The sequence below is a fragment of the Fusarium keratoplasticum genome, chromosome 3 (genome assembly GCF_025433545.1).
Source record: "Fusarium keratoplasticum isolate Fu6.1 chromosome 3, whole genome shotgun sequence".
Classification (NCBI taxonomy): Eukaryota; Fungi; Ascomycota; class Sordariomycetes; order Hypocreales; family Nectriaceae; genus Fusarium; species Fusarium keratoplasticum.
In genome coordinates this window covers 4,884,324-4,906,100 of record NC_070531.1, presented here as the reverse complement: position 1 = coordinate 4,906,100, position 21,777 = coordinate 4,884,324, and the positions used below count along the sequence as shown (strand labels likewise).

General features: G+C 49.5%; 8 protein-coding genes and 1 pseudogene across 9 annotated transcripts, besides 1 other annotated feature; 6 read left to right on the top strand and 3 right to left on the bottom strand.

The window, feature by feature from the left end:
- Window positions 1–1,143: 1,143 nt before the first annotated feature.
- NCS57_00482100 (FAD-binding PCMH-type domain-containing protein) lies at window positions 1,144–2,698 on the top strand (the record flags this gene model as incomplete). Its single annotated transcript, XM_053054769.1, has 3 exons — window positions 1,144–1,474; window positions 1,545–2,323; window positions 2,387–2,698. 3 exons carry the CDS (start codon window positions 1,144–1,146, stop codon window positions 2,696–2,698), a joined length of 1,422 nt encoding a protein of 473 aa, XP_052916929.1.
- A 785-nt stretch (window positions 2,699–3,483) lies between these two features.
- On the bottom strand, window positions 3,484–5,104 carry NCS57_00482000 (Zn(2)-C6 fungal-type domain-containing protein; the record flags this gene model as incomplete). Its single annotated transcript, XM_053054768.1, has 2 exons — window positions 3,484–5,013; window positions 5,072–5,104. The coding sequence occupies 2 exons, from the start codon at window positions 5,102–5,104 to the stop codon at window positions 3,484–3,486; spliced, it is 1,563 nt and encodes a 520-aa protein (XP_052916928.1).
- A 565-nt stretch (window positions 5,105–5,669) lies between these two features.
- On the top strand, window positions 5,670–7,506 carry NCS57_00481900 (Carboxylic ester hydrolase; the record flags this gene model as incomplete). Its single annotated transcript, XM_053054767.1, has 3 exons — window positions 5,670–5,860; window positions 5,931–6,406; window positions 6,464–7,506. 3 exons carry the CDS (start codon window positions 5,670–5,672, stop codon window positions 7,504–7,506), a joined length of 1,710 nt encoding a protein of 569 aa, XP_052916927.1.
- A 540-nt stretch (window positions 7,507–8,046) lies between these two features.
- Window positions 8,047–9,714, bottom strand: NCS57_00481800 (uncharacterized protein; the record flags this gene model as incomplete). The annotated part of the gene is made up of 3 exons (XM_053054766.1): window positions 8,047–8,183; window positions 8,234–9,330; window positions 9,386–9,714. The coding sequence occupies 3 exons, from the start codon at window positions 9,712–9,714 to the stop codon at window positions 8,047–8,049; spliced, it is 1,563 nt and encodes a 520-aa protein (XP_052916926.1).
- A 528-nt stretch (window positions 9,715–10,242) lies between these two features.
- Window positions 10,243–12,090, top strand: NCS57_00481700 (annotated as a pseudogene). The gene is made up of 5 exons: window positions 10,243–10,796; window positions 10,853–11,584; window positions 11,633–11,800; window positions 11,868–11,905; window positions 11,960–12,090.
- Window positions 10,243–12,090: a sequence feature.
- A 785-nt stretch (window positions 12,091–12,875) lies between these two features.
- NCS57_00481600 (Cupin-3 domain-containing protein) lies at window positions 12,876–13,304 on the top strand (the record flags this gene model as incomplete). The annotated part of the gene is made up of 2 exons (XM_053054765.1): window positions 12,876–12,988; window positions 13,052–13,304. 2 exons carry the CDS (start codon window positions 12,876–12,878, stop codon window positions 13,302–13,304), a joined length of 366 nt encoding a protein of 121 aa, XP_052916925.1.
- A 71-nt stretch (window positions 13,305–13,375) lies between these two features.
- On the bottom strand, window positions 13,376–14,362 carry NCS57_00481500 (uncharacterized protein; the record flags this gene model as incomplete). The annotated part of the gene is made up of 2 exons (XM_053054764.1): window positions 13,376–13,988; window positions 14,037–14,362. 2 exons carry the CDS (start codon window positions 14,360–14,362, stop codon window positions 13,376–13,378), a joined length of 939 nt encoding a protein of 312 aa, XP_052916924.1.
- Window positions 14,363–15,126: 764 nt separating this feature from the next.
- NCS57_00481400 (Zn(2)-C6 fungal-type domain-containing protein) lies at window positions 15,127–17,546 on the top strand (the record flags this gene model as incomplete). Its single annotated transcript, XM_053054763.1, has 7 exons — window positions 15,127–15,287; window positions 15,336–15,772; window positions 15,822–16,126; window positions 16,175–16,255; window positions 16,318–16,892; window positions 16,940–17,122; window positions 17,171–17,546. The coding sequence occupies 7 exons, from the start codon at window positions 15,127–15,129 to the stop codon at window positions 17,544–17,546; spliced, it is 2,118 nt and encodes a 705-aa protein (XP_052916923.1).
- A 485-nt stretch (window positions 17,547–18,031) lies between these two features.
- On the top strand, window positions 18,032–21,495 carry NCS57_00481300 (Bifunctional cytochrome P450/NADPH--P450 reductase; the record flags this gene model as incomplete). The annotated part of the gene is made up of 6 exons (XM_053054762.1): window positions 18,032–18,146; window positions 18,204–18,322; window positions 18,375–18,410; window positions 18,463–20,526; window positions 20,581–20,777; window positions 20,829–21,495. 6 exons carry the CDS (start codon window positions 18,032–18,034, stop codon window positions 21,493–21,495), a joined length of 3,198 nt encoding a protein of 1,065 aa, XP_052916922.1.
- Between the last annotated feature and the right edge of the window lie 282 nt (window positions 21,496–21,777).

Below are 21,777 nucleotides of genomic sequence, written 5' to 3'. Positions count from 1 at the left end.
TAATTAAGAATTAATTAATTAAATAAAGATAATATAAGTTAAGGGATTTTTATTATATATACTTATTTATTATATAAGCTATATATATATATTACTTTAATTCTTATTTTAAGTAATATAAAATTAAATTATAATAAAAAAATAAAAAATTTAAATAATTACTTAAGAAATAATTAATAAATAATTTTTAATTTAAACACTTTAATTATTAATTATTAATTAATATATAAATTTCTTAATTATTATAAATTAAGATTATTTATATAAATTATCTTAATTTATATATATTATTTATTATTATTTTTAGTAATACTTTATTTAAGCTATAATATAGCCTTTTTAATTAGACTTAGATTATTATAGCACTAAAGATTACCTAGCTCGCTATTTATATATATAATTACCTTCTGAGCTATTATATAAGGTTTAATTTAATAATTCTCTCTTAAATATAATTTATAAAATATAATAAAATATAATAAAAAGTCTTTTAAATTATTATATTATTTTATATTATTTTTATTAATTAATTTACTATACTTATAACAAGTTAAGTAGCCCTCTTAATACTCTCGCGTCTTATTTATTTCTTTATCTGCGTGTCAAGGTCGTCCAGGGTAACAGACGATACAAGTCTTCACCAATAGCAGCGGCGAGCCCTAGGCCATGATGTGAAATGCCAGGAATGGATACACGGCAACTAGACGGCAGCTCGGACATTATTACGGAATCCGATCAGGCGAGCTGCGGAAGAATCTGGTATCATCCTAGTCTTGGCTCAAGCGAGACTAAACAACAGCAACACACATTGGGACCTGAAGGTTAGTTTTTATACACTCGCCAAATCGTTAAAGTCTCCAAAGAACCAATAAGCGAACACAAGCAAGGGTATAGAAATCCACTGTGAGGTCCTAAAGTATTGAAGTATCACGGCTTTTAGAGAATAGAACTCATTAGGTGAGGCGTCTCGGCCCGTCGGGCTTCACGGGAAGAATAAAGACACTCGATTTCGTCCGCGTCGACCTTAGCGTCTTGGAGAAAATGAGTATATAAAGTAGGAAATAGCACCAAGTTTCCTATTGCATTCCTCATCATCAGACTTTCAACACAATCTACTCATCTGCATCTGGTTTTGCTCCAACAATGCTCCCATCTTCAAGCCTTATCGAGCTTATCCTCCTGGCTGCAGCGACCACAGGGGGTAGCGCAACTCTGCTCGCCCCTCTCGCTCGTCAAGACCTCCGGTCTTATCTCTCCAGTGCCGTCGGGGGAGACGCGGCGAGGGCGCAGTTCCAAGACGAGCCGGATTTCATCTCAAAAGATGTCAACCATCGCAACCTCAACCTGCAGTACAAGCCGTTTGCGGTCCTGTATCCCAAGACAAAAGATGAGATCTCTGAGGCGCTAGCTTGTGCTGTGAAGCACAAGCGCAAGGTCCAGCCCCGAAGCGGTGGCAGAGACTTTATCAACAAGTGTAAGTGTATTGTATATGACAAAGACATCCGAGGATTGGTTGTTGTTAACAAATAACTTTCTTCTCCTAGGCTTGGGAGGCGCCGACGATGCTGTCGTTGTCGACTTGAAGCACTTCAATCACCTCGGTGTAGACAAAACTACGGGCATCGCAACCGTCGGGCCTGGCAACTTGCTCAAAGACCTCGTCGAAGGCCTCAACAATGCTGGACGCTTCATGCCCCATGGGTCTTCTCCGACTGTTGGCGTCGGCGGTCTCATCGCGGTCGGCGGCATCGGCTATACCTCTCGCGAGAATGGCCTTTCCATCGATGTCATGCAAGAGGTTGAGGTTGTTCTTGCCAACGGCACCGTCACTCGCGCCACCAAGCACAGTAACCCAGACCTATTCTGGGCCATGACCGGTGCTGGCGCCAGTTTCGGCATCGCAACCGAGTTCAAGTTTCAGACGAAGCCCATGGTCAAGGAGCTCACCACTTTCAGCTATAACTATTCGACCACCGACAAGGCCCTCCTCACTCGCGCTATGAAGGCATTTAACAAGCTGGCGTCGGATGAGAGCACGTCTCGAAAGCTGGGCGGATCCGGCAATCTTGCCAAGAACAGCTTTTACGTCAGCGGTGTCTTTCTGGGCCCTAATAAGGACTTTGATGCCCTCAGCTTGGGCAAACACTTCCCATCGGGCGCTGAAAAGACCGTCCGCGGCGGTATCTCTTGGATCAACTACATGAGCGGCCTCTTCCGGGGTGCTACCAGCGTTCCAGGCCAGGCTTACTCCTACGCAAAGGATCTCGCTGTTAGCGGTAGAAATGTGCCATCGGACTCCGCCGTCGAGAAGTTTGTCGAATTTGTGCAGACCACCGACTCTGGAGCCAACCATTGGTCATACCTCTTTGATTGATACGGCGGTGAGGTCAACGATGTGGCCACGGGTGCTACCCCTTTTCCCCACCGCGACCTCCGTTACTTCGTGTCGGCCTACGCCACCACGGCACAGGAAACAGGCGAGAAGACCAAGAAGTTCATCGATGATGCAATTCTTGCGCTCCAGAACAACAAGCCAGCCAATTACCTGCATTACGCGGGTGTTCCCAATTTGCGCCTGGGCGGCAAGGCTCAGGAAAAGTATTGGGGATCCAACCTTCTCAGACTCGAGAAGATCAAGGCCGCGGTTGATCCCGATGACCTCTTCTCCACTACTCAGAACGTCAAGCCCCGTGCATAAGAGAGTCTTGTGCCGGCTCAGCCGATAGATAGTCGGAGGGACATGTTCTCGATCACTCAGCAACATGTCACTCATGACTGCTTCTTCTCTCTAACCTTTCTCTTCTGTTTCATGACCCCACCCCTCTGGTAATGATCTGTACATTGACCACAGAACACACCTAGAGGTATGGCAATACATGTACATATAAATATCCACACTCATTCCATTCTGTAGATGAATAGCCAAATTAGAGCTTGTTCCGCGCATCATGTACAGCCGTCGGCTAATAGCCCAGAAATTCTACGCCATTGTAGTCTCCCACCTGTTCTGAATCATAACATCCATCCAGTAGACATCTTCACAACTCTCGAAAGTGCCACTTTTACTCCCTGTTACAGAGACAAGGCGAGCCCTCTCATCCATAAGCCTCCATGTCTCATTAACAATATCGAGGCACACATGGATCGGTCTTGGAGGGAGCGTGTGGAGAAACGAATTGAGCCGACTCTTGATGAAATGACGCATCCTCGAAACCTCAATGGTTTTCGAAGTGAAGCCTGCCATCTGATCGGCAATGCAAGCCCCCGGTCCGCTATCATGAGTGTCCACAGGCGGTGGTGACATCCGGAGCTCGCTTGACAAGGATACAAGGATGAAAGGTTGGAAGTCTCTTGTTCCTGACTCTAGAGGGATCGACTTCATGAGATTCAGAGCTTGCACAGCGTATGAAGTAAGCCAATCTTTGCGCAGTTGGCAGGAAGGGGAAGTAGAGTCAGGCCCATGGTCGTCGTTGAGATCCGGATTCAACAAACCCTCTCGTACCAGTCGGTGATCAAGGAGATCAGGAAAGTATGGTACAACTGGATCAATCCAGTCGACCGGTAGGCTTCAGCCAGAGTCAGCAAATGCCACACTGGAGTGTTCCTGTCCTCGGTGTCGAGGACTGTGGTTTCCACAGGATGCGACAGGCTGCAAAGATACTGCTCAAGCTCACTAGCCGCGGCCAAGTCCTTCTCGAGTTGCTTGATGTGGGAAAGGGACGTAAATCGATGCGAAAAGGCCATCTTTCTTTGTTTCCGGATAAGTCTGCCGACCTTTTGCACCGCGTGTTGAGTATCTCGTGCGAACCCAGTCCATGGATGAGGCACAAAGTGCAGCGTCGTGCAGCCTTGTGAGAAAGTGAGCTCATCTATCGAGGCATCAAGTTCGTCATTCTCTGCTACGTACGAGAGCAGCATCTCCCAATAAGTCATCGACTGGTGGAAGAAGTGATAGTCAACGTCATGTCGCTCGGACACTACCGTTGACATTGATGCCAGCTTCCTTCGAGCCCGGTTAAAGAAGGGTAGTCCAAGATCACGAGGGTTGTGCCAGCTTGCTGAACCACCGAGCATGAGCATCGCGAGCAGCAAGTCCTGATCCGGCCCGGACCCTTTATCCAGCATCTCTATGGCTTCTTTCCTGAGCTGCTTCCCAAGGGCGGTAAGCTGCGGAAAGTCATTCACAAGACTCGCTGCAGCCATGGACGAGAGGGTTTTGTATAGTAATGGGGAAGAGTTCCATAGGCGAGATACTGTTGTTCTGAAAGGATTCATCGAGCTATCGTAACAAGAGAAGAGCTGTGCAGTCTCTTTGAAGTAGAACTCAACAAGAATCGAGGCTGGATCATTGAGCGGCCTTGCGGGAGAGACAGTGCCCATGTTGTGTCCACTGGCTTTGGAGTAGGACACAACGGATGTGCCAAGCGGCGGGTTTTGCGTGCTTTCTTCAATAGCAGCTTTGTGAGGCTGAGGTGAGGTTGGAGATATTGGGAATGAAGGTGATGGAGGAAGTGCAGTGGCGGGATAAAAGATGCACTGATCATTGGTGACATCTGGAACGTCCTTGATCAATGCTTCTCCTTGACCAAGATCCAGTGAGCTCTGACCAAAGCCCTGAAGAAAGAAGGCCGTGCCCAGACTATCCGACGGTGGGTTTTCATCGAAGAAGTCAGGAAGGTCAGTGACTCCTGGAAGGTCCAGTAAGATGCTCTCAAAGAGAGGCTCGCAAAGCCCATCTTGTCTCTCATCCGTTTGGCTGAGAGTCGGATTCTGCTCTTGCAAGTCCAACCGCGGTGATGGGACGAGAGACCGGTTGTTCTCGGATGCACTCTTGGGGCCAGAGGTCTCTTGGTCTTGACGCTTGGGTGTTTCACGTCGTTTCGGCTTCTTCGGCGCGTCCTGCCGGAAGACCTCATACTTGGTTGACCACCGAAACTGTGGGCCATAGCCAGTGCACTTGACGCCGGCACGGGTGCAACGACCGCACGAGGGCTTCTGCTCGTCACATCTTGTCTGCAGAGGATCGAGTTAGTCAAGCATACTTAGTTCAGTGTGCCAAGCCAGAGAGGACTTGCCCGTTGCCCTTTGCATCTTGAGCACCCATTGTGTGAATATCCTTTAGAGGTGCGAGATTTGCCCGATCCCCTTCCTCTCGTAGATGTTGTGGCGGATGGCGTGCTGGAACTTTCCATTCTGCGCGAGTATCCTCGTTCAGGACGTATGAGCATGGTTGAAGTTGGGAACTTGACGATGAGGCAAGATGAAGGCGGAGACGACCCGGGGATTGAGCCGGCTGGGCCACCACTCTTTGCGGGGTAACTTGGGGGCATGTCCGCCAGATACCAGGGTAGATATCATCAGAATCATGATTGGACAATGGGAGATATGGCCATCCCTGCAAGAGTTTAGTTATCTGGCTAGCTTGGGGCGCCGTATCGATTGCCGGATTAGGCAAAACATCACGGTCTTGCGTATTTCACGACAATCTTCCTTTCGGTAACTTGGTAAGCAACGAGTCGATGTGCAGGTATAACTAAAGCTGATCGATGGATTCTGATCGTGGACTTGTTCTGCGTTAACCAACGTCTACTCTTTCGCTGAATGACGTCATAATTGCATTTCTAGTTACCCCCGTTTCTTCCCTATTCACGGCCTGAATCTCGTCCAAGATGAATCCAAAGGAGTGGAGCCCCATTGAACTCCAGGTCCCTGGTCTGGGCAATCTCTCTGGCTTGTGCTTTGATGGCAAAGTGTGCCAGTACATGGGTGTCCCTTATGCGACCATCCCCGGACGTTTTCGGCGCTCACAGCCGATAGAAGGCCCTTGGCCTGAGAAGAGATGGGACGGCACCAAGCTAGGGTATGAAGAGTTCCGAGTTGATAGACTCTGTTGTATGATTGAGAAGTTGTTTAACAAAGTTCTGCAACAGACCTTTTCCTTGTCAGCCACCTCGAGATTTCTACCCTATCCCAAGCCCTGAGAGGCCTTGGGTCGACAACCCCAGCACCAGCTCGACAGACTGCCTGAGTCTTAATATTTCCGTCCCCAACAAGCCCTTGGCTTTTGCGAGTCAACCTCTGTATCCTGTCATGGTCTTTATGCACGGCGGTGCATTCGTGTATGCCGCTGGTGGAGCAGCGATCTATGATGGTCGCGCCTTGGCCGACATATCCAGCCAAATCAACAAACCGACCATCATCATCTCTGTCAACTTTCGTCTTGGAGTCTTTGGCTTCTTGGCCAGTAAGGAGATTCGCGAGTATAACCTCGAATTCGGGGAGGAAGGCGTTGGAAATTATGGACTTTGGGACCAAGTGCAAGCTCTTCGTTGGGTTCAACGGCACATTGCTGCCTTTGGCGGGGATCCAAACCGAGTTACGCTGTTCGGCCAGAGTGCCGGGGGCGGTAAGTAGTTCTTGGCTGAAATTTTCCTTGATTGGCAAGCTGACTTGTACCAATCAGTCTCTGCTAATGTCCATCTGCTTCGAGATGAACCCTTATTCTCGTCCACCATAATCCAGTCGGGACTCCTCCCTTTGTGCGGAGTCCTTTCTGTGGAGGAATACCAAGGCATATACGAAAAACTCCTGTCTGCTCTTGAGATTCCAATGGATCTGCCGGCACGGGAACGTCTTCAGCGCCTTATTGACGTCGATGAGGACAAACTGACCGCTGCTATGGTGCCGGTATGCGTGATACCAGTCATCACCTTCAGCCCTTGCGACGATGGATATCTTATTGGACAGTCGATGCCAAAGTACAGCGACTACGCAAACTTTAAGCCACCATCATGGTGCACTAGGATCATGATTGGCGACGTTGCCAATGAGTGTGTCATTTGGAACAAGAGCTTTCGGTCTATGGATGCACCGACCTTGGTTGACAGGATCAAATCCTTCCTCGGCTCGGAATCCAAAGCTGAGAAGCTCATATCACTCTATAACATCAACCCGGCTGATGATCGCGATGACAGCTTTTGGAAAGTTGAAAAGTTTACGACCGACGGTCTATACACGGCTGTGAACTGGACCCTCATCCGCTCGTTCTCAGCTGTTTACGCCTACCATTTTGATGTGCCGTCTCCTTTCGACAATGACTGGTCTGGACTGGCACACCACTCCCTGGACAATGTATATGTCTGGTCATTGCTCCGAGAGCACCTTCCACCTTCACATCGCGAAATCTCGGCCAATATGTCAAGTATGTGGCTGAAGTTTGCAAACGGACAGGAGCCTTGGGAGAGATTCGACAGGAATGGCCGGTTCATGATCTTCCAGGAGGATCAATGTGTGTTGAAGACGGCGGGGCAAGATGCGGCCCGTGGCTATCGCATATGGGAGGAGATTGAGCGAGAGGGCCTGTTGGATGACTTCCACAAGGTCTCGGAGGAGCTATGCATGAGGTGGGAGGAGATCACAGATAGCAAGCGAGAACCCAAGGCAATGGTTGTTGGGGAATTTGATGAATATGGTATCAAGAGGAAGAGTAAGGCGGCCTGGAATTAGGAACATGGTAGACTCACCTACGCCTAGATAGAAATGGATCTATACACAAACTCTCTTTGACTGTGAGAACGGAAGAGGAGTCAGTGTGAAAAGCCTCAGTATTAAAGTGAAGTCTACCAGTGTCACCAATGTCACCACTTACTCCTTCTTGTAGCCGAGTTTCAGGAAGGAATCGATTATGAGGTAGAAACGAACCATACAAATCTAGATGAGAATCTAAATAGTAATAACCTTGCTCAGTGTTTTTAGGGCCCCGAGTTGACCCCAAGGTTGACCTCTGCTCGCAATGAAGCTGAGATAGGGCGGAAGTTTCGCAGACTCTCGCTTTCTTATCACTTCTTGCTAAACATATCTCGAGTGGCTAAAATGCGTGAAATGGAATTTAATGATATGGGTTCTATGAAAGGTAACCAAACTATTGTTATAAACGGCATCAGCATAATACTTCGCCTTGAGGCCGCTAGAGCGAAGCATGCTGGAGTCAAGATGTTGACGGGACATGCATCACCATGGCCATTGCTATCAGTCGAGCCCAAATATCTAAACAGGCTGGAAACTCAGTTCCAGCTTGCCCCCTCTTGGACCAGCAGTAAAACCCTCGGCTAGCTCCATATCGGGTGCGCTCACAATCGTCGTCTTGTAGTTGGTATAAACACCAGCAATACAGTGCTTCATTGCTTCAATAGTGTCAGTCCATTGCCATAACTCGGCGGGAATCACAACTTACAATGTGTGGCAATGTTGCTCCCTATACACATGGCACCTCCACTACCCCATGCCCAGAACCATCTCCTCATCTCGGACAACCTCTCAGGTGTCTGGTTAAGCCAGCGATCGGGAATCCATTCGTCAGGCTCGGGGAACACTTCAGGGTTGCGATGAATCGTGAAACCGTGGGACTGGACTCGGACTCCAGGTGGAATGTTTGCGTAGCCGGCGAGTGTGCATGACGGAGAGGGAGTAACACGCGGCTGGCCACCTGGCACAGCAACCCAGAGACGCAAGGTCTCCTGGAGAATAGCGTCGAGCAGACTCAGTTGGTCAACCGACTTTGGATCAGGCAGTTCGTCTGGAGCGCTGGGGTATTTGAGCGGAGGCGAGAGGTTGAGAAGTTCTTGACGAAGTCGATCCTGAAGTTCCGGTCGACGGGAAAGCTCGTAGAAAACATACGTAAGGGTATCACCGCTCGTTTCGTGGGCAGCTGCGTTATGGTCGTACATATCACTCGCGATCTCAAGTCGACGAGGATAAGCTTGCCCGTTGAGAGCTTGAGTCTTGCCATCCTGCTTCTTAAAGGCGCTTCTCTCCCACGCGTACACGACTGGATTGTCCTCAGCCGCAATACGCATATCAGCAGCGAGAAGCTTCTCGGCCTTGTCGCAGATACGCATCTGCCAGTCCTCGAGATCAGTGGTTGATCGTTCAACCCAATCTGGAACGAGCTTGATTCCAATCTTCCGTAAACGAGAGGTGAACTTGGGGAGCTCAGTAGTCCAGAAGAGATAAGGCCGCCTGATGTAAAAGGTGTCGAGGTACCATTTCCTCTCTTCGGCATTCTGCAAGAAGTTGCTGCCCAGTGACAGCCCAAATTGGTATGTCATGAAGGCGTCCATCGAATATGCCGCGAGTATTTCCAAGACTTCGAGGGGCTTGTCCGAATCGGCAGAAGATTTGATGATAGGCATCAGACGATCGAACAAGACGGCCCTGGTTGTTTCTCGAACTGTAGGGCTTGCCAGGATGTAGGACTTGGAATAAACGTGGGAGAGCATGCGCTTGCGGTCCGAATGAGGTTTGCCAGACATGGCAAACATGGGATCAACTCTAGTTAGCATTAGCGATCAGACTGCATGTCATCTAAGCACCAGGGGGTATGTACCCATAGTTGATGAATCGGTTATGGTAAAAGTCGGTCTTGTGGAAACCGCCTGTATATATGGTCTTCAATCCACCCTCGTAACAGTTTATAGCGAGCTGGTTCGGCGCCGTGCGGAGGATAGGGCCCTTGGTCTTGTGAAGTTCGTGGATGGTTTGATTCTCAACATTCTTGTAGCGAATGTAGTATATCCAGAGAGGGCAGACATGGCTACTCCAGTGGGCAGCCGGGATCTTTGACAATGGCGAGAAAAACAAGGGGTATAGGACAAACTTGTAAAGGCCGAGTACCAGTGCGGCCACAGCAGCGACGAGTGGGATGTTGAGGGTCATGTTGATAAGCGAGTGAGCCCGTCTCAGTGTGCAAGTGGCTTGTAATGGTCCGAGCCGAGCTTTGACATACCAGCACATTGGATGTTAATGTAATTTGGATGCGAGATGGGCTGAGAAGCGAGAGGCTCAAAAGTAAACCCAAAACGGACAAAAATGTCGACTAGGCTCCTATCCCCGTTTGAAACTAAGCTCGGCTAGGCGATCGACTGCCAGCGTAATCAGGAGGATAAGTCCCCGTCTTTACTAGGAAGCTTTTTGAGGTTCTCTGATCAGCGTTTTTTCCTATCTTGGCGTACACCCTAATTAATTGCCTTCACACGGGATCATAAGTCCCATGATGACGAGCAAGGCATCTATCAGCTGCATGTGATAAGAGCCGCAATATTTTCCCTTTTCAAGTATCGCCCAAGATAGCCTAGCTAATCTCCTTGTGGTCCAGATGCGGGGCTCCCCAGATTTCCCTATCATCGGGACAGGGGCTCCGCCGATAACCCAGGGTTCTCGAGTCGGACATATCCTTCCCCAGATTTCACACAAAATGTCCCTTTCTGCTACCAATTTCTCTTTCATCTCAACGTCACTGAGTACCCATCTGACGCATTCACATTACTCGAAATCATGAAGAACCACCCAGATGTCGAAAAGGTCAGGACGGGCAGCGCTGACAGCGACGCCGAGCGCCTGGCCGAGATGGGCTACTCCCAGGACATGAAGCGCAATTTCTCAGTGTGGTCTGTCCTCGGTGTTGGCTTTTCTCTTACAAACTCCTGGTGGGGAGTTTCTGCGGCGCTCATCACTGGTGTCAACTCTGGAGGCCCATGTCTGCTTGTGTACGGCACCATTCTACTCGCACTTGTTTCTGTGGGCGTTGCTGTCTCTCTATCTGAGTTGGCCAGTGCCATGCCCAACGCAGCTGGGCAGATCTTCTGGGCTGCGGAACTTGCGCCCAGGCGTTATGCTCGTGCGGCGTCCTGCATCACCGGTTGGTTAGCCTGGGCGGGTTCCATCTGCGCCTCGGCGAGCGTGGCCCTTTCCATCTCTTCGGCAGCAGTTGGTTGCTACCAATTGTCTCATCCCGACTTGTAAGTCACCTATCCTATGTCTTAACCAAGTAGAAAGTCCTGACACCCCTCGCCAGCGAGATCAAGACGTGGCATGTTGTCGTGTGTTATCAACTGGCCAACGCCTTCATCTTCCTCTTTAACTGTGTTGGAAAACTCCTCCCAACGATCGCCTCGATTTCACTATACATAACCCTCATTTCGTTTGCTGTGATTCTGATAGCTGTCCCGGCTTCGGCAGAAACACACCAGGACCCAAAGTTCGTCTTTGCCACGTTCATCAATAATACTGGATGGACTCAGAACGGCATTGCCGTCATAGTTGGCCTCATCAATGTCAATTGGGGATTTTCCTGCCTCGACACGGCCATTCATTTGGCCGAGGAAGTGCATAGCCCTGAAAAAATGGTCCCGATCGCCATCATGGGGACCGTAACCATCGGCTTCATCACGTCCTTTGGCTTCGTCATCTCCATGCTCTTCAGCCTGACTAACTTCGAGTTGGTGTCGACAACCGTAACTGGGGTACCCATGCTGGAACTCTTCCATCAGGCACTGAGACACAAAGGCGGCGCCATTGCCCTTGAAGCCCTCATCATCTGCACTGGCTCGGGTTGTTTGGTAGCCTGCCATACATGGTCATCAAGACTTTGCTGGAGCTTCGCTAGAGATGGCGGCCTCCCTTACTCGAACTTTCTTGCACGAATTCATCCCCGTCTAGACGTGCCATTGAATGCCCATGCAACAAGTTGTCTCTTGGCGTCCATCTTGGGCTGCCTGTATCTCGCCTCCACTACGGCTTTCAACAGGTATAGTGTTCCTATATCAACTATTTACTCGACGCTAACAATTAGAAGCGTTCTTTCAGGATGCATTGTACTCCCCTATCTATCATACTCGATTCCCATCACATTTCTTCTCATCCGAGGCCGTGAAAACATAGCGCATGGACCATTCTGGTTGGGTCGCTTCGGACTAGTCTCGAATGTCGTCCTTCTCTGCTGGGCGCTCTTCACATTTGTCATGTAAGTACTGATTACTGCCCATCATCGCCCTTGTGATCTCAATGTGCTGACATGAAGACCGGCGTAGGTATTCATTCCCAGCTTATCAACCAGTCGAGGCAGACAGTCAGTTTGAAAAGCATTGCCCATCTTGATGTATGATGCTAATGATCCTTTTAGATATGAACTATGTTTCTGTGGTGTATGGCGTCGTGTTTCTTGTCGCGGCAGTGGACTGGTTCTTCAGGGGTAAGAAGGCATTTGAACCTCCACTGGGTCGTCACGATGAGATTGAAGGTGTCCCAGCTTAATTCCATGTATTCATTAGTGCTGCTTGGGTCACTTCAATAAACTGCAAGGAGATTAGTACCGTTATATTATTGAAACTTGTAGTCTCTGCTCCTGTGCCTCATGCCTTCTATGGACTTATGAGAATTGGAGTCCCTCTTAGCAATGATTGCAACATATCGGGCCTTTTAACATAACACTCTTGTTTTGAGCCATGTCTACCCTTAAATCTTCGATCTTTCGTTGGGGTATTGTAGGGATTCAAAGGGCAACCGATTGCGTCTTGTCCCGTTGGCATGTATCATGGCTATGATACGTAGGTACTCAGCTATAATTTGCACTCGAAGATAAATATGGCAAGAGAGCCCAAAGCTGCAACTGATAAGAAGAATGGCTTCTGCTATGAAGGAGATGTCAAAAGAGGCCCATGTCTCTTGGAGCAAGTTCGTATGGATTCTTTAATCACCTCAATTTCATAGCCGTTGGCCTTCGTACTATGATAATAGGACGGGCGATGAAAGGGAGTGAATTTCCCACTTCATAGAGGTGATGGCATGATTACCATTTTTACCGTTTGCAGTAAAGAGCTGTGATATCTGACCCGGGAAACTTAGCCCATAGGAGAAAAGTAGCTGACCGTAAGGGCGGCTCGCAAGTTTTTGCCGAATTCGTCGTAGAAATGAAAACGAACGGATAATAAATATTTCATCTCCCATGAGCTTCAAGACTCACTGCATAGTAACACTCTATGCACCGCGCGACTGATAAGACACATTTGCCCTGATTCAGCCCGTTTCGTCTTTTTACAATGTCTGGTTCATTCCTTACTCCGATAGTGCATTTCCCAAATGCCCAAGACTCCTTCCAGTGCCCCCAAGTTGGAGGCACAAAAAACGCCTTCTTGGGCGATATATACGGAACGTATGTTCACCAGAACCACAAACTTAAACCGAAGATTTAACCTAGGCTAATGAGTTGTTTTAGGCAGGCTTCCTCTGCAGATCCCCTGTCCTGCGGCTTCTTCCGAATGACTGCAGGCGAATCTCTGACTGGGAAATATCCATACAACGAAACTCTTGTCGTACTTGACGGCGTGTTTGAGATGGTGGATGGTGCTGGGAATAAGTCAGTGGCGAAGAAGGGAGACGTCTACTTTTTCCCGGCTGGTAGCATGGTGACTTTTAGCACCTCGCAGGAAGGGCTAGCCTTCTACACGGTTCAGAGGGCACGGAAGTAGAGCAACAGAGAATATGGACTGCTTCTTGGATACATTCTTACGTCTCTCTCAGACGCCAATAGATATCACACTCAGAGCTTCGCGTTCTTCTCCTTCTTCTCATTCTTCTCCGCAACATCCCACCACGGCCAGGAGGGGAACTCGTTGGGGTTAATTGTTCCGCTAAACTCGGGCTTCCTCTTTTGCATGAAACTCTTAATACCCTCCACGTTGTCCTTAGTGCCCACCGAATGAAGGAAAATCTTGGAATCCAAGACATGTGTCTCCTCCGGCGTGGGCGGGCAGTAAAGCATCATGTCGCGCATCAACTTGGTGCTGGCCAGTGACGTATTCTCTGAAATATCGGTTGCGAGTTTGATCGCGTAGGAGACAGTCTCCTGCGGCGTGGGAAGCAACTTGGAGAACAAGCCGCTCACCAGCGGATCAGAGGCAAGATACGTCGAGCCCGTAGTAGTCAAATGCATTGCATTAGACAGACCGACAAGTCGTGGGAGGAAAAAAGCGCTGCACGACTCGAGGGTTAAGCCTCGGCGTGAGAACGGCAAACCAACCTTGGCTTCTGACCAGGCAACACGGATGGTCGCAGGGAGGGTAATGGTGAGACCAACTCCAGCTGCGGGGCCATTGATCGCAACAATGGTTGGCTTGATGCATCTTGCAATGAGAAGAGCAACTCGGCCGCCCCTGAGTAGTCAGTAATGTGAAAGTTGTCAGGAATAAGGGTAAACATACTGATCTCGGAATTTGTTGAAAGCTTCTGGGCTCTTCTTGTGAGCGAGCAATCCGGAGAAGCCGACCTCCAAATCAGCCCCGGCACAGAATGCTTTACCAGTGCCGGTAAGAACAACTGCGCGAACTCTTTCGTCGCTGTTGATCAGGTTGTAGACTGCCTCCAGCTCATTGAGAAGGTTTTCGGTCACAGCATTGTACTTGGTGGGTCGATTCAAGGCCACAATGAGGACCTTGGTAGCTGTGGGTGAGTCCGCAGGCACATGAGAGACAGAGATGTCTTTAAAGGAGAGAGAAGAGTATGAATCAGGGGGAGTAGGCGGGGCCATCTTGATACTATTTGTTGGAGTGATAGTTCGAATCAAGTCAGACACTCAACAGAAGATATACTTATACTATGATTGAGAACTCCACGTGAGACGCGGGGTAGAATCGAGGGTTGCCGAGGCCTCCGATGTATCGAGGTAAAGAAAGAAGACATCACGACCAGAATGTCGAGGTCTTGCACCGTTGATCGGTGATAGGCGGTTGGGATTGGTTGGGACCCACATATGGCCGAGGTGATTCGAGACACCCTATACCTGACCCTTGAGACAAGACACTCGAATCTGAGTGACGGCTGCGGAGCGGACTTCAATCTTAACAAGGTCCTTGATGCGGAGTTTCAGGATACCGCGCTCTTTTGACTTTGCTCCAAGGCTGCATGATCTTTGTGCTCAAAACCGCCCGAATACAAACTCCCATCACATGCTCAGTACTGCAGTAGTGGATGCTCCAAGGCTGGTTTGCCTTTTTTTTTTTTTTTTTTTTTTGTGTTTTTTCTTTTTTCTTTATTTTTTTTAGCGATCTTTGGAAGGCGGAGATGCTTAATTTGTCGGTCCACTCTATGAGTGCATAGAGATAGGGGATAAATATTGCCAGTGATATATGTAGTCGTAGAGAGAGCATTTGCGCAATTCGCATACTTACCTAACGCCCCGCCTAACGGTTAAAGTCTAGGTCCCGCTTACAAAGATAACTACCTCGGCCCTCTCCTCCTAACTGGCTCTATCCTCATTCTCGCACAACGACCACACGAAAGGCGATAAACACGATGCCACTAAGCAATGACAGACCGCATAGGCGGGCCCACGTAGCATGCAAGGCCTGCAACGCTCGCAAGGTTAGGTGTACCGTCACCTTGTCTGGTCCACCGTGCGCCAATTGCGCCGTGGACAATGTCCTCTGCGAGATACAGAGCCGCAAGCGGAGACGGTAAGTATGCCTATCATCTGAGATGGTCGGGTTTCTGATTGGATATAGAAATACGGACCTGTTGCCTGAAGTGCCTGGATCGGAGGCGCAAGATAGTCCAGGTCCCTCTCAGCACGGACAACCAACCCCAGAAGTCCATACGTCGCAAACCGAGAGCCCACAACATGGTACCGTCGTTGTAGCAACGGACTATGAGCAACCCCAATGGGAGAGGCCTGGAGAGCTTGATGGTCATACGTCCCCAAACCAGTTGCCTCGGGCTCAAAATCACTCTCCTGATGTGGCCAGTCGGGAAACCATTCCCGTTGGACACGAGACCGCTGGTTACGAAGCTCCGCCAGCTCCATCCGCAGAAGTTCATCAACCAGAGCACATCGAAAGCTTCGACACCCCAACTTCATCTGCGATCGCCAATGACACCTCAGCATGGGCCGAGACTCTCGAGGAGGGTGAGAGTCATGTCGACCGAGTGCCGTTCTACCCAGGTACACCCATTCATGGACCTTGACAACTAGTAGTCCTGACATGATATAGGTGATAAAAGAGGTCCCGCTTTTGTCATAGACATTTGCAACCCTCAGCGGTCAACAAATAGCAACCATGCTTTCGTAGCTATGCCGTCAATGGAATCCCTTCGACCAGAGGAGATAGAGTATCTTCGGTTCAAAGGATGCTTTTCTCTGCCTCCTCGTGAGCTACGAGAAGCTCTCGTGAGAGCTTACTTCCACTACAACCACCCCTTTGAGCCAGTCCTAGACCCCGAGGACTTTTTCAACAAGTACAGCAAAGGCCATCTCAGCTTGTTGCTTCTGTGGAGCATGTTTGTGTCTGCCGCGAGCGTACGTTTTCCGGGTATCGATTATGGGCAGTTTTAACGGCTCACATAGTTCATCGATGACAAGTTGTTTGCGGAAAGCTTCTATGACTCCCAGCTTGGGTTTAAGCGCACGGCATATCAGCGAGCCAAGGTGAGTTTGAGCTTCACACTATCCCAGTCATATTTCACCCGGCTCTACTGATAATCTTATAGGCGTTGTATGATGCAGACTACGAGAAGAACAAACTTACATTGATTCAGTCCGTGTTCCTTATGGGACATTTTTACGCCAATGCCGAAGATCGCATGGGACCTTGGCATTGGAACGGCATCGCTATTAGTCTGTCTCATACCATCGGCCTGCACATGCTTACATCCCCAGCACATGAAGGCATTCAACCATCATGGCGCCGTCTTTGGTGGTGCATCTATTACCGTGAAGTTTGGCTCTCGCTGGGCCAAGGCCGACCAATGCGCATCTCTCTGGATCACTGCTCGACTCCGATGCCTGGGCCATATGACACTAGCCCTGTGTGTCCGCCGGAGTACCAGTACTACTTACCCGAGCAACTTGGCACTTTGCTTGGCATGTGGCTAGGCCTGATCAGAGTGACACGTGTTTTAGGAAGAATATTGTCGACCAACTATGCCATCAAGGGGGCAAAGCCGTCAAGAAACGACATTGAGAGAGACGAGAATGAGATCCGAGCCAACTGGTTCCCGGACGGAAAATACGACCAAAATTCAGTTCTAGAGTCCCATTTATACCAATTTCGACTCCATGTTCAGTGAGTCTTATGGGGTGATGGATAAGGCATAAACTAACTCGCTCTAGGGCGGCAATTATTGCTCTTTACCGGCCGTTCCTCCGCGAAACGCCCCATGGGGTTCTTGAAGATCATGTCGACTCTTGGCAGACGTTGGCGAATAACAAGGTTCGGGCGGCGGCTTCTGACGCAACCAGTGCTGTCAACTCGATGATGGCGGAGGATCTGATAAAATACACCCAGAGTGTTGCGTACGTGCTCCGAAATCTCGTGGTACTATCCCATTAACGGCTTACCAGAATCCTTGCTCTCGGCCCGCCGATGCAGGTCCACCTACTTGAACTGACGTCATCAAGGCGATCATCGAGCCAATTGGCAAGGCATAACTTGGCACTCTGTATGCTTGCTCTAGATGGGATGCGAAAGTCTTATATCTCGGCTGATGCGGCCTACAAACTATTCGACCGCGCGAGGAGCATGGTCGAGAAGACTCGGCAAAAAGCCGAGGCTGCCTCACGAGAGCCGACAGCTGTGCCAGAGACGCAGGGAATTGAGACTACGCAATGGCTTGATGATTCTGAGGGTTATGATTTTGCGTCGACGGGGATCTTTTCGGCGTTTTGGACGCCATTTGCGACTTTCATACCAGATGACTTTTCGGGAGCTTCTTCCTAGGCTCGGGGTTCGGTGTTTGTCATGATCCTGATGTTATCATGATCATGATACTGCTGTTAGCTCGGAGGCAACTCCCTATATCGGAAGGAGAACCCAGAAATAATATAAGGGGTTTTTAAGAGAATGTTATCTCGACAGGGTCCGGACTTTATGTCTTCTGTCATGATGCTAGAAAACTCCGATGATCGCCCTTGAGCCTCGGTACTCCGGGACTAAGTGGAACCCATCGGAGCACTAGCCCAACAATTTAGACCGACACGTCAATACGAAACCGGAGATATTACTTCCAATGGCTATGCCGCCGATAAAAATGATGAGGCTCTTCTTGTTGAGCTTGAAGATTGCGACATTGGAATGGCACTGGCCAATGCATTCGCCATGAGCCGAGGTACCTAGAAAACTTTGACTCAGGGGTTCCGTGTCAGATAAAATAAAAAGATTGCGTCACAACGAACACTTTTCCATTTCAACCTACAGTCAACATCATGGCCGAGACAGTCGAGATTCCAACGCCTGCGGGCTTGCCTCTGTTGGGGAACATCAAATCAATTGACCCTGAGTTCCCATTGGGATCTATGGTGTCGCTTGCTGAGCAGCATGGTGAGTTTGCCCTTGCTAATGAGAGGCAACCAAAATCAGCTAACGATTAATCTTAAGGCGAGATCTACCGTTTGAAATTCCCTGGCCGAACTGTCGTCATCGTCTCTACACAAGCTCTGGTCAACGAGACGTGCAACGAGAAGCGGTTCAAGAAGTGTGTCAATTCGGCACTTACTGTGAGTCTGATTTGTTCGCAGCGACCTTGGACTGAGACTGATATTTATATAGGAAATTAGAGAAGGAGTTCACGATGGACTATTTACTGCAAGTACCTGATCCGGTGACAGTGACATAGCACATTTTAACATGAACGCAGGCGAAACTCGGGGAGGAGAACTGGGGCATCGCTCACAGAGTGTTGATGCCAGCGTTTGGCCCATTGTCGATCCAGCGCATGTTTGACGAAATGCACGACATTGCCTCCCAACTGGCTCTCAAGTGGGCGCGATACGGACCTGATTCTCCCATCATGGTGACGGATGACTTTACTCGCCTAACTCTGGACACTCTGGCCTTGTGTTCCATGGGCTACAGATTCAACAGCTACTACTCTCCAGTCCTGCACCCGTTTATCGAGGCGATGGGCGATTTCCTCACAGAGGCTGGAGAAAAGCCTCGACGGCTGCCTCTACCCGGAATCGTCTACCGCGAGCGCGACCGGAAGTACCAACAGGATATCGAAACCATGAGAAGTACCGCCAAGGAGGTTCTCGACGCTCGAAAAGCAGGTGGAAGCACGCGGAAGGACCTTTTGACAGCAATGCTTGAGGGCGTGGACACGAAAACCGGCAAGAAGATGACCGACGAGAGTATCATGGACAACTTGATCACCTTCCTGATTGCAGGACACGAAACCACTTCCGGGCTGCTTTCTTTCGCTTTCTATCAGCTTCTCACACATCCCGATGCCTACCAGCTTGCTCAGAAAGAGGTGGATCAAGTGGTCGGCAAAGGGCCTATCCAAGTTGGACACCTCTCCAAGCTCCCTTATCTGAACGGTGTTCTCAGAGAAACACTTCGTATCAACGCCACGATTCCTCTCTTCACTGTTGAGGCTTTTGAAGACACTCTGCTTGGAGGCAAGTATCCTGTCAAGGCTGGAGAGACGATTCTGAACCTCCTCGCCAAATCACAACTCGACCCCAAGGTGTTCGGCGACGATGCAAACGAGTTCAAACCAGAACGCATGTTTGACGAAAACTTTGCCAGGCTGAACAAGGAATTCCCAAACTCGTGGAAGCCCTTTGGCAATGGCATGCGAGCCTGCATCGGAAGGCCATTTGCCTGGCAGGAAGCTCTGCTCGTCATGGTTATGCTCTTACAGAACTTCAACTTTGTTCTTGATCCTAGCTACGAGCTTGGCTTCAAGCAGACGTTGACTATTAAGCCCAAGGACATGCACATGCGGGCGATCCTAAGAGATAACCTTACACCGACGACTCTTGAACGCCGTCTGGCTGGTTTGCCTGTCTCCGAAACGAAAGAGGCAAATGGGGTGAATGGCAACTCTTCTGATGCTAAAGACGGTGTCCCTATGACGGTCTTGTATGGATCTAATAGTGGAACATGCGAGTCTTTGGCGCAGAGAGTCGCAACCGACGCCGCAGAGCACGGGTTCCACGTCACCAAAATTGACTGTCTTGACACGGCGAATGGAAATCTGCCTTCGGACCAACCTGTTGTCATCATCACCGCATCATACGAGGGCCAGCCTCCTGATAATGCTGGACATTTCGTTGCGTGGGTTGAGAAGGCTGACCAAGAGTCCAAGCCACTCAAGGATGTCTCATATGCCGTCTTTGGCTGTGGTCACAAGGATTGGGTGCAGACCTTCCACCGCATTCCCAAGCTTGTGGACCGTACTCTTGAGCAGCTTGGTGCTACTCGGCTTGTCGACATTGGCCTTACTGATGCATCTGAGAACATGGTCTTCAGTGACTTTGAGGCATGGGAGGATAACATCATGTGGCCTGCTCTTGAGGCACGTTACAACGCCGAGTCTAAGAAGAGTTCTGCAGAAAAGGGATTGAGCGTCAAGAGCTCTAACTTTAGGACTCTTACCCTCCGCCAAGATGTCAAGGAGGCCACGGTTGTCGAAACCAAGACCCTCACGAGCAGCACCGATGTTAAGTCCAAGAAGAAGCACATTGAGGTGCAATTACCCGAAGGCACGCAGTACACGGCGGGAGACTACCTTGCCGTTCTGCCCATTAATCCACAGGAAGTTGTTCGTCGGGCATTGAGGAGGTTCAAGCTTCCAATGGATGCTCATCTTGAGATTTCGAGCAGTACGCCGACAGTACTCCCCACGGACACGTCTGTGTCAGCCCTGGATGTGTTGAGCTCCTACGTTGAGCTTTCGCAGCCGGCCACAAAGAGGGTGAGTCAATGCAGGACAAGACACGTGTGACAGAATTCCAACTGACTATGAAAGAACCTTCTTGCCATTGCCGAAGCTGCACCTGATGAAGCGACCAAAGCTGCTCTAACCTCCCTGTCCGAGGAAAGATACGTTGAGGAGGTCGGGAACAAGCGTGTGTCGGTTCTAGAAATCCTGGAACGGTATCCCTCAGTTGATCTACCTATCGGAGACTTTTTGCAGATGCTGCCATCCATCCGGATCCGTCAATAGTAAGTGCTTCATTCTCATGTCGCTCCATCGCTTGCTGACTTCCTTTCTAGCTCGATCTCCTCATCTCCACTGTGGAACCAGTCTCGCGCGACAATCACCTTCTCCGTGCTCAAGGGGCCAGCTTTATCAGGCCAAGGCACATATAACGGTGTTGCAACTTCTTATCTCGACTCTCTGGCTGATGGCGACACCCTACAAGTTGCCATCCGGTCATCGCCTGCTGCTTTCAGCTTGCCGTCAAACCCAGAACAGACCCCGATAATCTGCATTGCGGCTGGATCAGGACTTGCACCGTTCAGGGGTTTCATCCAGCAACGAGCCATCATGATCGAATCAGGTCGCAAGCTTGCGCCAAGTCTGCTCTTCTTTGGGTGCCGCGCTCCTGATCAAGATGATCTTTACCGTGACGAGTTCGACGACTGGCAGAAGCTCGGTGCAGTAGATGTGCGACGAGCGTACAGTCGACACGGAGACGGGTGCAAATATGTCCACCACCGCATCTGGCAGGACAAGGAAGAGTTTATTGAACTCTGGGAGAAGGGTGCTACCGTGTATGTGTGTGGTTCCAGGGCTATGGCTGATTCAGTAAGAGAGGTTATGATTAAGGTGAGGTCTGAGATGGAGAAGAGATCTGGGGGCGAAATGAGCGTTGAGGAGGCGAAGAAGTGGTTTGATGAGCAAAGGAATGTGCGATATGTAATGGACGTCTTTGATTAGGTGCATGGGAAAAGATATACATAGACTTGTCCTTGCGGGTAAATAGACGATTCAGAGGGCGCCAGGTGGAACAAGGGCTCCATGTTCGAGAGATTCTCGTGTGTCTCGTAATCATTAGTATTATCTGCAATGATGACAAGAAGCCAACGGCATGGTAAGGGCACATAGTACATTGGAACAGTCTTAGGAAGTAGCTGTTGAAATACTACGTTGGAAAACTAAATATGTGTTCGACGGATTGGTGGATGAAGTGCGCCATCTTCCTTGGGTGTCCTAGACTGA